The following is a 12,603-nucleotide window of genomic DNA, read 5'->3' as shown; positions in this document are numbered from 1 at the left end:
GCGGATGAGCTTCCCTTGACTCACATCTACTGCTGTGTCATGGATGAGCACCCCTTCAGTCACACCGACCGAACTGCCCTCCTCATCAGGGAAGAAAAAAACCCACAGACTTATGAAAACAGAGGTCCTTTAACTAAAAGCAAATAACGCACCACCTTCCTTCAGCGACCGGTCCCTCAGGCCTGCGCCGCGATGCTTACACCTGCACCGCGACACGAGCCCGAGCCAGGACTCGAACCTGCATCACACCGCCTTCACCCTGCCCTCCCTGGGGCCGAGCCACGCATGCGCAGAGAGCCACTCAGGCCTACGAGGGCTCGCTCGGGGGCGCAGCGAGCCCGCGGCAGCGCGCATGTGCAGTGGCTTCCGCGGCCCTGTAGCGTGCGCTGCGCCCCCTCCCTCCGCTGTGCCATGGGTGACCCGTTCCGGAGGGCGGAGTCGGGCACTCAGGTGAGGCGCTGCCACCCCCCCATCCCTTGGGTTCCCCTCAGCCGCGGGCACCGAGCTCCGGGCACCACCTGCCCGCGGCGGCCGTGCCCAGGCGCTCGGGGAGGGCGAGGGGAAGCACTGCGCGTTCCGCTCCGCCCAGCCCGTGTTGGCGGGGCTATGCTCCATCCCCACCCCCTTGGGGCGGGCGGAGGGAGCGCCCGGGGGCCGCGGAGCCTCCCGGGGTAGCGGGGTGTGAGGGCAGGAAGGAGAGCCGCGCCCTCCCGCCGCCGCAGCCGCCCTTCCCCCCTCCCCGCAGCCGGGGGCAGCGGGGCCCTGTCAGCAGTCCCGGGGCGCGCCTCACGCTGAGAGGAGGCGCCCGTGGGTGTTGGGGCCCCCCTGGAACTCCTCGGCTGTGCTGGTGGGGGCAGCGGGAGGCTCCGGCCGGGTGCTGTGTGCAGGGACCCGGGCTGAAACCCTGTTGTGGGATCTCCTGCAGCGGGGGGCGTGGGACGGGGTATTCGGGGTGCTCCAGTAGTTCCTGTGTAAATGCCGCCTTCGCGCTCTCTCCCAAACATTGGAGTGGATGCAGTAAGGAAGAGTCGTGAGGGAAGTTTTTGGTTAAATAAACAGTTTATTTAACCAAAAGCGGTGGAATTGCTTTTTTTCAGAGAAAAGGTATTTTAGTTTGGGGTGTTGGTTTTGGGGGTTTGTTTTTTTTTCTCTGCTGGATGGTTTAATTGGCAGTCACAGAATAAGGATGGTTTGGGTTGGAAGGTACCTTAAAGACCATCTAGTTCCAACCCCCGTGCCACAGTCACGGGCTCCTTCCACTGGACCAGCTTGCTCAAAGCCCCATCCAGCCTGGCAGTCAGCAAGTTAATTGCTTGAAAATGTGTGTTACTATGTCAGAATATTAAAAGTAGCGCACATACAAACACAGAAATGAGTGATAACTTCTCATTAAAGCTCCATGTTTTTTCAGTAAGAAGCCTTTTTGACACTTAAAAATAAAATGCAGTAACAGCTGTGCTACAGTGAGCACGTGTGCACAAATGATGGATGTGAGTTGTGCTCTGTGTCCAAGTGGGTAAATGCATTTATTGTCCGCATAAGCAGTGCTAACAGGAAGTGTACACGGCAGCACCAGTAGTGGGATGGATAACCAAACCTGAGCGAGGGAGGAATTGATAACTGATGGCTTAAGGAAGGTTAATGTAGGAGTACATTGTCTAGAAAAAATGGTAAAAGCCCTTGAAATAGAAAATGCTTAATTTAAAACAAGACTTCCTCAAATAGCCTTGTGTGTAAGGTCAGGTCTCTCTGAGAGTTACACTAAGACCACAGTCTTGTACTCTTATTGTTGAATGTAATTAATGCAACAAATTAGAACTTCTTGCAAAACACCTTTGGTATATCACAGAAAAATAAGTGATAAATTGCTTGCATAAGTCTGTGTGCCCATAGTTTACAAAAGCTCAGTCAGAGCAGTTACAGTGGTTGAAAATTAAATTGTGCCTTGTACTTAAGGTAGGTTTGCATGTGTAAATAGCCTGTAGGGTAGCTCGCAGTCTCTAGCAGAGCTGGAGTATTTAATTTGAATTTCTTTAACATTTTAATGAGGTAATATTCCTTACATTTATGCATAGCTTCATTGAAACCAATACAGTTTAAGCATGTAATGTGTTAGTGGGACTGTCCATACACATATTTCTTTATTAAAAAGATTAAATTGATGAATTAGACATAGTTGAAATATTTGAGTCCCGCCAGCCTTGTCATTAATGGAATTTAACCCTGCTGTCACCTAATTCTTGCTGTATAGCTAGTTTTCTGTACCTAATTGCACATATGTGCAGTTTCTTGCTAGCATAATTACACTTCTGAGAACACCTAAGAGCAAAGATCTACCACTAGCAGGTTGCTAAGAGGTGGCATTTTGTATAAAAGAAGGCAAAAAGAGCATTATGAAAGAAGAAACGAGCATCTACAGTTCAATTATAGAATCTGAAGTCTCTAATATGTGAGCTGAAATTGTTTGGGTGGGTTTTTTCCCCAAGCACTGCAGTTCAGAGGCTTTCCTCAGTGGTGCTCCCCTGCTCTGTTCCATATACTGTCTGTGACAAAGCTTGGGACACCTCATGTCCACCAAAAAATCACAGAATGGTTAGGGTTGCAAAGGTCCTTAAGATCATCTAGTTCCAATCCCTCTGTCATGGGCAAGGATGCCTCCAGATACCCTTTAAATGCTGTAGCTTTTTCCCCCTCCTCATTTTACAGGTGAAACACAAGAAGGCAAAATGAAGTGCCCTCCCTGAAGCAGAACAAAGGTGGTGGTTGCCCATTTGGGGAAACTCAAGTTGTCCCTCTTTAGTATTAGCAGAGGTGAGGGATGCTGGTGTAGTACCTCATCTCAGCTTTGCTTACATCACTTCTGTAGTATGGACAAACCTTTGTCAGATTTGAAGGAAATCTGTTCGCTGTTTCTGCCAGGAACCCCACTGCTCCCAGCATGACACTAATGAGGCAAGTGCCTTTGGAGATTCTGCTTCAGAACTCGGAAGTAAATACAAGTTTGATAAAAACACAGGTGTGCCATCATCACTGAATTAGCATAAATTACCTACATGAGCAGTGCTTGGAGTAAGCACCTGTAGTTACTTAAAATGAATATATAAACTCGGCATTTAAATAACCACAGATTCATATTTAAACTCTAGTGATTGACCCACCATGTATTTCCAAAGCTCTAGCAGTGTGCTTAGAGGAGTGACAGTCTAAGAAGACAGGGTCTCATGATTTCCCAACTACAGAAGATATATTCATTAATGTGCTAATAAACTGGGGAGCATGAGGCTGCAGAAATGTGTTTAGACCCTCAATGGCTGTGACTCACAGCACCCACCATCGAGCCCCTCTGATCGCTGAGCAGTGTTTCCTTTGCTAAAACATTAAGAGCATCAGAAAGCGGCAGCCTGTGGTGGTTTTCCTGTTTCTCCGGACTTCCACTGCCGGCTGGTGGGGGAGAGAGGTTCCCAGCCCGTCTCTCTGGTGGTGCGACCTCTCCTTGCCATCTGGATTATTGCTTTGCCCAGGTCCCAGGACCCTGCTGGTTCCCAAAATACTCAAGAGCTCACCTCGTGAGAGTTTTCTGTGCCGTACAAATGCGTGAAATGTATGGGGTGCCTCTGCAGATGCACAGCAAGGTCAACTCAGGTGCCTTTTTATGGCCCTTCAGTGGACCTGTCAGAAAACTCTTCTGAATATGTGTGAACAGGCAAACAAAGGCATGCACACTGACATTTTGGTAATGGAAGGGAATGTTAAAATGTCAGTGAAAATGTCACATTTAGATTCCCATTGTGACCATTTGAAGTAAATTCAGGGCCATTCAATGGAGTTTTATTCTGCTGTTAAAGGCAAACACACACAACTGTTTAAACAACTTGTAAGACAATTCAAAGCAGATGTTGCTCATAAATGTGGCAGGGAGGAAAGCAAGATAAGGCAGTGGTGTGTTTAAAGGTGTGTGCTTACTGCACCTTTTGTGACTGGCTTTAAGGAGGATGGGATAAAACTGAATGGAATTTGTTTTATTTAAATCTTTAAATGGTAACTGGGTGTCTTGTAGAATTAAGTATTTGGCACTGGGGTGCGTGCTCTGGCAATGCTCTGAGCAACCGGATCGTTTCCTTTCCCATGTGTGTTAATACATGTAGGGAGTAACAGCTGTAGCACTGGATAAAATGTGCATTCTTGGTTTACAAACATATGCCAGAACTACAAATAAAACAAGTTATGTGGATACCTGTCTACTTCCTATGCAAATATCTGTCAATTTAAGAAACTGACCATGAACTTTGGACTAATTGTTTTACAAGGGGCTTTGGAGGAACTTGCTTTACAAATTCAGGCTTGCTTTAGAAAGGTTCATGTAGAGCCACTGGTGGCTAATTACTTTTCATCATCCTTAATCCATACTCTGTTTGAACAAGTAATGATGATATAATAGGGCTGTAGTCCAGAAGAGACCTGCGTAACTTTTCAGATGAAATGTGCATGGTTTTACTTACAAATGCTCAGAGGGACTGACTCAGGAGGCTAATGATGGGTAATGGTTCACCTCTCGAGCAACAGTTTGTTGTGGAGGTGATGGTTATTACCCAGTTAACTTCTTTCCCTGTATTCTGTTCAAATGGCAACACTGTATACCTGGGGTGATCCCTCCTGCTAGTCTATCTATGCAGCTTTTTCTTTTTAAGCTTTATTCCCCTAATGTATATCCACCTTTTACTGCCATTGAATCTGCATTCTTTTTCTTTGTAAGGATGGAACCTTCTGTTGCTGTAGTCCAGACTATAGGTTTCCATATGTATTTATGAAAACATTTTTTACATCAGAGTACTGTTTTGATAGGTTTGTCATGGAAAACTCTTCAGTTCTCAGAATCCTTTACATCTGATTCCCAAGGCCCATGATTTTGAGTTAACAGCATGTCTTTCCTGTCTTTTCTTTGAAAGCTGCTTGCACGACTTGAGGGCAGAAGTGCTCTGAAGAATCTTGAACCTTGTCTGTTTGCTGAGGAAGGATCTCCTGTTCATGGTAAAAATGTATTTTTATCCCATTTATGGAAGAATGTTGGTGTGAAAGTATGCTCAGAACAATAGCACAGAGAGAAGCATACAAGTAGATTTTTTTTGCCCTGGATTCAGAATTTCAATTGTTGATGTAGTTTTATGCAGACTAGATAAAATGAAATAATGCAGAGTCACTATTCTGAACATTATTAAATGGAATTTAAAATCTACTTTTTGGGTATCAAAACACAGGTGTAGGTGAGTAAATAACTAACACGTTGGTCTGTTTCTAGTAGTTTTACAGAAATTTGTTCTAGATTATGTCAATTAACCTTTTTTTCATCAGTGGTCTAAAAAAACCACCAGAAAATCATAAATTTGGAAAGAACCTGAGGATCAATAAACAGCAAAGAGTTCAGTTGTATGGAGTGGTCTGAGGTTCATGAGCAAACACTGTCAATAAAGCCAAGTCATCGAGCTATTCAGTCTTGGCCTGAAAAATCCTGATTATACTGAGATGGAACTTTGGAAACAATTCCATTATGAATATAGGTACTAATCAGCTAAATGAGTTTGCAGATGATGTTAGGATCAAAGTGGCTTATATAGACCTTCAGTGAATAAATAAGAATTTCACACTGGAGGAATCAGGCTACCTCCCAGTAACACCAGCACAAGTTTAAGGTAGATTCTTCTAGCAAGAAGTTTTTAAGATCAAGATTGGATGTTTTAAGGAAAGAAATTATGGAGCTAAGGAGAAAACACAGTAATTGATTATTCAGGGAGTCAGACTGATTTTTCAGATTGTGTAAAACTTCATGGATTTCACAATGGAGGAGACTAGAAATCTATAGTAGAAAAGGCGTTATGAGTGGCAAACTGTAGGGATTGTGCTGGGATGCACTACAGTTGTTGAATGTAAGTATGAATTAATGAATGAATTTCAAATGAAAAACGTGGCTGCAGTGGTTATCAACATACTTGTCTGCAATTTGAAGTTTGGGGTTTTTTTTCTGACGTGTACCACAGGAAGCAAATGTTTGAGACTAAACTGGCCATGTTCTGGTAGAACAGACTGTCAGAAGCCTTCCTGGGAGTTAGTAATTGTCTTTGCTGTCACAGCCCACAGCATTATGTAATTCCATCATCAAATTATCAGCTTTGCTCTTAAAAGCTGTGTAGGTTGTTCATGTCTATCCAAAGACTGTTCCAGAACCTTAGTTCTAACATGGCTGGAGACCTTCTAAATTCATCACTGGTTTCTCTGTGCCAACATGATCGTTGAGCTTCTGAAGCACTTCTTTTTTCTGCTTTTAACAAATGGCATCAATTATTACCCGTATTGGTCGTGCTTTTTGGCTGACATTAATGAAGCTGCGTAACGTTTTAGCCCAGACCTTTAGCTGTGTATACATAAATGGACTTCACCTTTTATTACATTTTTGCTTTGTCTTTTAATACCACAGTATTCATGTGAGTCCATATGCTATATTGATGTGTGTTCTCATTATTCAGTCTTAAATTCCTGTTGAAGACCTGCCTCTCCATTTGTCATGAACTTGACTTTTAGTAGGTCACTGTGGAATACTGTAATACATTGCCCATGAAAGCCATACTGAACAGCTCTTAATCTAAAATGCTGTGATTAAAGGAGTGCAAAGACCTAAATTATTCTTTTTCCTGCTGGTATTTGAAACATAGAGATGAAGTTTCAATAAACTGCCCAAAGGTTACATCATAGTTAAGTGTTCATAACATGTATGTCAGAGTACTATAAAATAGGAACAGCTAATATAGGTAGTGCTGTGATATTCTAGTCACTGCTTCTAATTATGATGGATTTGCATATTGAAGAACACATAAGCATGTTAATTACATATCATTTAAGCTCTTCTGGAATGGAGCAAAAGTGACACGAGCTTTAAATAATCTTCTACTGTTGGCAGTTGTATTTCTCCTGTGCCACTGGTATGAAGTTGTGGGTGTCAGTATAAGGCTCTGATAATTCAGCAATAGTATGACACCCAGAATTAACTTGAAATAAATATTAGGCCTTTCTACTTTATGGATAAATGGTACAAATATTAGTGACAGCTTCTGCACAGTATTGTAAATTACTAGTCTAGTAATGTCGAGGTATCTGATGATGTGAAACCTGCAGAGTTACTGCTGCATATTCTAATAGCCAGTTTGTAACTGCAGCATCAGAAAACCAATGTTTGCTAATGTAATGATCACATACAAAACTTAATTCAAAAGAGAACACTGAACTGATGACCAGGACTGAGCACGGTTTCAGTCAAAAATCCATTAATGTTACATAAATATTTACATTTATGCAATATCATTTAGTTTATCCTGTAGGCCACTGAGCAGCCGTGTACTATTGTGCTCTTCAGTATGTCCTTCGCGGGCCAGTTCAGGCTACTGTGAGCCAAGCAATGTGTAAGGTGACTCCTTAAAAAGTACTTCTTGAATGTTCAGTGCTGAATTTCATAGGAAATCATTCTGCTCATCCATCTTGATCTTGTAAATCTTTACTATCTTAAGTCTTTATTAGCCCATCAGTTTGTTTTCACACATTTTGCCAAGCATCTACTGAGAGGTAGTAGGACAGCACCAATTCTAAGAGGAAATTTTCCCATTAGCTTTCTTCCATGTTAAAGTGTTCCTGCTGTGTCTCTCAGACTGTTTTCATCCTGTAACAGTATTTTTTTACTAATCTTCCTCTCAAAGTTATTTTGACATTAATAGATGATGCCAGTACTGACCTGCTGTGAGGGTGTCAGGGGCTTCTTGGAAATGTTGCTAACCACACTTCCTCCTCTGCTGTATCATGGGTTGTCCTCTCAGACCCAAAAGGATGAAATTTCCCTGTTATCTTACTCTAACAGCCTTGTTGCTAATTTAATGAAACCCTACATTTATAGATGTTACTATAAATGGCTTCTGTTTTGCACCCGTCCTTCTTGTGGGCAGCCTCTTTGATAATCATGAAGGCACAGAAATCCCTGGCTCTCCTGAGGTTTTCTTGAAGTCCGAGCTGTTACTCCTTTCAGAGTGACTTACGTGTTTTGGTCAAACTACAGCCCAGATGTGTCTTATTCAGCAGTGTTGAACAAGCTTTGAAGTGTGCTTAACTGTCTTGTTGTTACAATTTACAAACCACCGCCACAAAAACTCCTAACAATGATTTTTCATGTAATTTAGTATTTTTACTTGAATAAATCTGTTAGTTGTGCCCATAAAAGCTCATCCAGTGTTATTCTGTAACACCCAGACATCCTGACAGAACATCTTCAAATGAATAGTCATAGAATCATAGAATGGTTAGGGTCGGAAAGGACCTTAAGATCATCTAGTTCCAACACCTTGCCATAAGCAGGGATGCCTCTCCCCACATCGTGCCATCCAAGGCTCTGTCCAGCCTGGCCTTGAACACTCCCAGGGATGGAACATTTACCATTTCTTTGGGCAACCTCTTCTATTTCACAGGAAAAGCTTTTCTGAATCATTACCAAATAGTAACTCAGATTTGCCCACTGCTGCTTCTCAGTGGCCATGTGTAGCTGCTGGTTTGTCTTAAGTCATATTTTGCTGTAAAGGTAGATGAAGCAATCATCATTGCAGATTGGCCAAGTCAGTCACTGGCTGGCAGAAGTGTTGTGCCAAAGCTAGTGGCAGACAGATGCACTTTGTTCCTTAACAAGAGGTTCCTTATGCAATTGTTCTAAAATATTTCAGTAGATGAAATGTGAGGGAATGACCTACCCAGCACGTTTAAGAGGAGTTCTTCCAAGTTGGTATCTTATCCTAACAGGGCGCGGTTATGTTAACTGGCACAGTCTGTGGCAGCAGAGCAGCTGCTGGCTGCAAGTGGCTGAATTGGACACTGCGACCTGTGAACAGGAAGAGAAAATGAAGATTTATGTCATAGGAAGTTTAGTTGTTGTTCATCTCGAAAGTGGGGAGAGCCATTCAGAAAAATGAGGGTTTGGGAGGCAGTCAAGCTTTTTTATAAATTTCAAGGTATCAGAAGTTCATAAAATGGAATTGCAGTTGTGGAGCAGCAGGAATTTCATTATCCATAATGGCGAGCAGTCTGAGTGTCACTGGAATGGACAGAACTGTCACATCAGGTGTAAATTGCTTTCAGCACTTCCAATGGGTGAAGTAAGAGCTTAGTTTTTTCCCCACCACCCTCTGTCCCTCTTCCCAGGGCATATCTTGACATTGTACACACTTAAGAACAAGGACGTCCTCTGGAAGTTGAGCAGTGACTTGAAAAACCCTGTTAACTCAGACAGGCAAAAACATGTTTAACTAAAGTTGTAATTAATTCTCTATTCTTGCATCCCCCCTGTGAAAAGCTGTTATGCCATTTGCACTTGCCAAGGCCATAGAAATCTCTCACCTTCCTGCAGTTACAGTCGTGTGATTCTCCCTCCTGCATGTCTTCACCCTTCTGCCTGAAATCCCAAATGTCATAAATAAATAATCCAGTCCCCAAAATTAAGAATTTATAAAGAGCATCTAGTAATTCAGCTTTTTTTTAGTCTTGCTCTGATACAAGACATCAGAAGACACTGGAAAAGACCAGAATATCTTGCATTCACATCTGACAAAAAACTGCTTTCCTAGTAAAGCATCATGGTTTTTTAATATTTTAAATGCGAGCTGTATTTTACTGACCCATGTGGAGCAGGTGGTTAGGCTGAGTCCATTTATGAACAGAGATCCTGTGCTTCAGACAGGAGAATCATTGCCTGGAATTGAAGGAATCCAAGTCCCCTGTGCCAAAACCAGCGGTTTCATATAATGATCACCGCAGAAGAATGTAAGTGCTAAATAAATATACTGGCATTCTCTTTACTGGTTGCAGATTGCCCTTGATATCTCACGATGTGCACAGACACTGAACAAGCATGTAGCGTACATGAAATGCTGAAGGACAGTCTGTGCTGTAAAAATACATGTGCCAACATCATTTGGACCTCTAATATGTCAACTTTTTGTGGTTTGCTTGTCCTCTACTTGTTTATTTATTTCTTAATTTTGTGTGTGTAGGATAAATAGATGGTTTCGTAGCCACTCATGTGTAGCAGCTTACTTTTCAGTCTTCATTTACCTGTAATGATACACATGAAATCTAGTTGCCAACCTTTTACTGATGCTGGTGTACTAGATGCTATTTGCAGGGGCTTTTCCAACCTTTGTTCCCAGTCGATTTTCTCCACTTCAGAGGCCTTTCTTGAAAACTGGAATTTCTTTTGGTAGACACTAACCAGGATTTAAACAATTTTATGAATATTAAATTTTCTGTGCCTTTAACCTGAAAGAGGGGAGATTTAGATGAGATATGATGGAGAAGTTCTTTACTGTGAGAGTGGTGAGGCACTGGAACAGGTGCCCAGAGAAGCTGTGGCTGCCCCATCCCTGGCAGTGTTCAAGGCCAGGTTGGATGGGGCTTTGAGCAGTCTGGTCCAGTGGAAGGTGTCCCTGCCCGTGGCAGGAGGCTGGTACTGGATGAGCTTTAGGGTCCCTTCCAACACAAACCATTCTGTGATTCTAAAATGCATTTTCCAATTTCTGGAATAGTGAGTACTGGTTCAGTAAACACTAAAAACTGACTCTGAGCGGTAAGTACTCCTGCCTGATAACCTACTGCTCTGTTTTTGAACAGGAGATGTCATTGAATTCCATGGACCGGAAGGAACAGGAAAAACAGAAATGCTTTATCACCTGGTAGCCCGCTGCATCATCCCAAAATCAGGAGGAGGTCTGGAAGTGGAAGTCATGTTCATTGACACAGACTACCATTTTGATATGCTTCGTCTAGTTACCATCCTTGAGAACAGATTGGCACAAAGGACAGAAGAAATGATCAAGCAATGCCTGGGAAGGCTCTTTCTGGTGAACTGCAGTAGTAGCACTCAGTTACTCCTCACTCTCTACTCCTTAGAAAACATGTTTTGCACTCACCCCTCTCTCTGCCTTTTGATTTTAGATAGCATATCAGCTTTTTACTGGATAGACAGAAGCAATGGAGGGGAGAGTCTCACCTTGCAGGAGATGAATCTGAAGAAATGTGCTAACTTCCTTGAAAAGCTTGTGAGCAAGCATCACTTAGCCCTCTTTGCAACAACACAGACGCTTATGCAGAAATCTGCAAACTCCGCAGAAAGCTTTTTCCCTTTAAAACTGACACACGAAACTGATACAGACTATAGACCATACCTTTGTAAATCATGGCAACAAATGGTAACCCACAGGATATTTTTCTCTAAGCAGTGTAATTCTGACAACAGCAAAGGTTTCACAGTCACTTCTTGCCACCTCAAAAGAAACCATGTAGTAAAACGTTCATTTAGTATCACAGAATATGGAGTGCAGTTTTAATTTCAGTTTGGTTTTTAAACGTGTAGCAAATCCTGGTGCGTAATCCTCACTGGGTCTAGGTAGTTTTTAGTACCTTTTAAACTAGCTGAAGAATTTTTGTCACCATTCTGTCACAACATTTTAATTCGGTGCAGGGCAGGAAATGTTAATCTGTTTGAAGTACTGTATACATTCAGTCCAAACTAGCGAGGAATGTTGAAATTACTTGTTTGTACTTAATGAATGAAGAGATTAAATCAAGAAAATCATAATCAAAGACATTCTGAACTCCTAGGATCCTTCAGTAATCTAACCTATGTATTATGTGGCCAAATGCACTGACTTCATTTCTGGGTCTTACTGCTTTATACTACTTTTCCAAACTACAGAACTAGTAGCCTTGTTGTCCGTGGAGGAGACTGCAAAAAGGCGAGTGTTCACTGTTTAGACATCCTGGTCTAGGTTTATTCCCGGTAGCCTGGGACATATGAAATGCATTCACAACTTTGCCTGAAGAAGAGGATTCATTTTCACAGCCTGTTAAACAGTGGTGACCTTGACCATGCTTCCCCAGTCTCGCAGCCTCTCTGTGTTAGCGTGTGCTTGGAGAAGTGAGGATTGCAGGTGTTTTGACCCTTACAAACCTCTGGGTCTGAAGAATTTACAGTGATCATAGAAATGGAGGCCTGATTGCCTTCAGGAGCCATGAAGGAAAACTAAAGACGCAGCTCTGGGTACCTGTGAGATTGTGCTGCATGCAGCAAACAGTTTAGGCTTTGAAAATAATGGCATGTGGGTTATGGGTTGTTCTGGGTGCGGGGGGGTTGGTTTTTGTTGGTTTCTTTAGATGTATGCACAGACATATGTTTGTGTTTTCTTTCTCTGCCCTCCCTCATTATTTCTTCCCACTTCTTTCTCTTCTCCCACTCTCTCTAAGAAATCCAGGAATGCCATGCCTCTGGTCTTCACCAATATGTATTTGCCACATGTAGAACATTTGTGTGCAGGATTTGGCATGCAACATGTTGCAATTCTGGCAAAGAAGATTCAGAACTTATGGGAAATGCCCTACAGTTCTGGCAAAGAATAGCATATTATTTATTAACCTAGAGTGCCCTTTGAAAGCTTCAAAGTGCTTTACAAGAAAGAAAATTGCACACAGTACATTATTTAATACAAAAACTTACATTAGCTTACAAATTTAAATTACTCAAACAAGGGG

General features: G+C 42.5%; 1 protein-coding gene across 3 annotated transcripts; it reads left to right on the top strand.

Annotated features, from left to right (window-relative positions):
* The first annotated feature begins 298 nt into the window (after positions 1-298).
* On the top strand, positions 299-11,484 carry XRCC2 (X-ray repair cross complementing 2). 3 transcript variants are annotated; one of them, XM_062621455.1, is made up of 5 exons: positions 1,176-2,449; positions 2,707-2,811; positions 2,920-3,016; positions 4,947-5,028; positions 10,687-11,484. In XM_062621455.1, exons 3-5 carry the CDS (start codon positions 2,939-2,941, stop codon positions 11,400-11,402), a joined length of 876 nt encoding a protein of 291 aa, XP_062477439.1. In that variant the 5' UTR covers positions 1,176-2,449; positions 2,707-2,811; positions 2,920-2,938; the 3' UTR covers positions 11,403-11,484. The 3 variants fall into 3 exon arrangements, with proteins under 3 accessions (XP_062477441.1, XP_062477439.1, XP_062477440.1); XM_062621456.1 differs by lacking the exon at positions 1,176-2,449 and having other exon boundaries at positions 2,695-2,811; XM_062621457.1 differs by lacking the exons at positions 1,176-2,449; positions 2,707-2,811; positions 2,920-3,016 and adding an exon at positions 299-450.
* The last annotated feature ends 1,119 nt before the right edge of the window (positions 11,485-12,603 follow it).

This window comes from Pezoporus occidentalis, unplaced genomic scaffold (genome assembly GCF_034315485.1).
Source record: "Pezoporus occidentalis ecotype Australia unplaced genomic scaffold, CSIRO_AGI_Poc_V1 ctg23, whole genome shotgun sequence".
NCBI classification, from domain to species: domain Eukaryota; kingdom Metazoa; phylum Chordata; class Aves; order Psittaciformes; family Psittacidae; genus Pezoporus; species Pezoporus occidentalis.
This window is presented reverse-complemented; position numbering and strand designations above follow the sequence as displayed.

What these genes read in the sequence shown, in the direction of transcription:
- XRCC2 (XM_062621455.1), top strand. Translation starts at nt 2,939, where the DNA reads ATGACACTAATGAGGCAAGTGCCTTTGGAGATTCTGCTTCAGAACTCG. An exon ending in CAAGTTTGATAAAAACACAG is followed by an intron (nt 3,017 to 4,946) that starts GTGTGCCATCAT and finishes TTTCTTTGAAAG; the next exon opens with CTGCTTGCACGACTTGAGGG. An exon ending in GGAAGGATCTCCTGTTCATG is followed by an intron (nt 5,029 to 10,686) that starts GTAAAAATGTAT and finishes GTTTTTGAACAG; the next exon opens with GAGATGTCATTGAATTCCAT.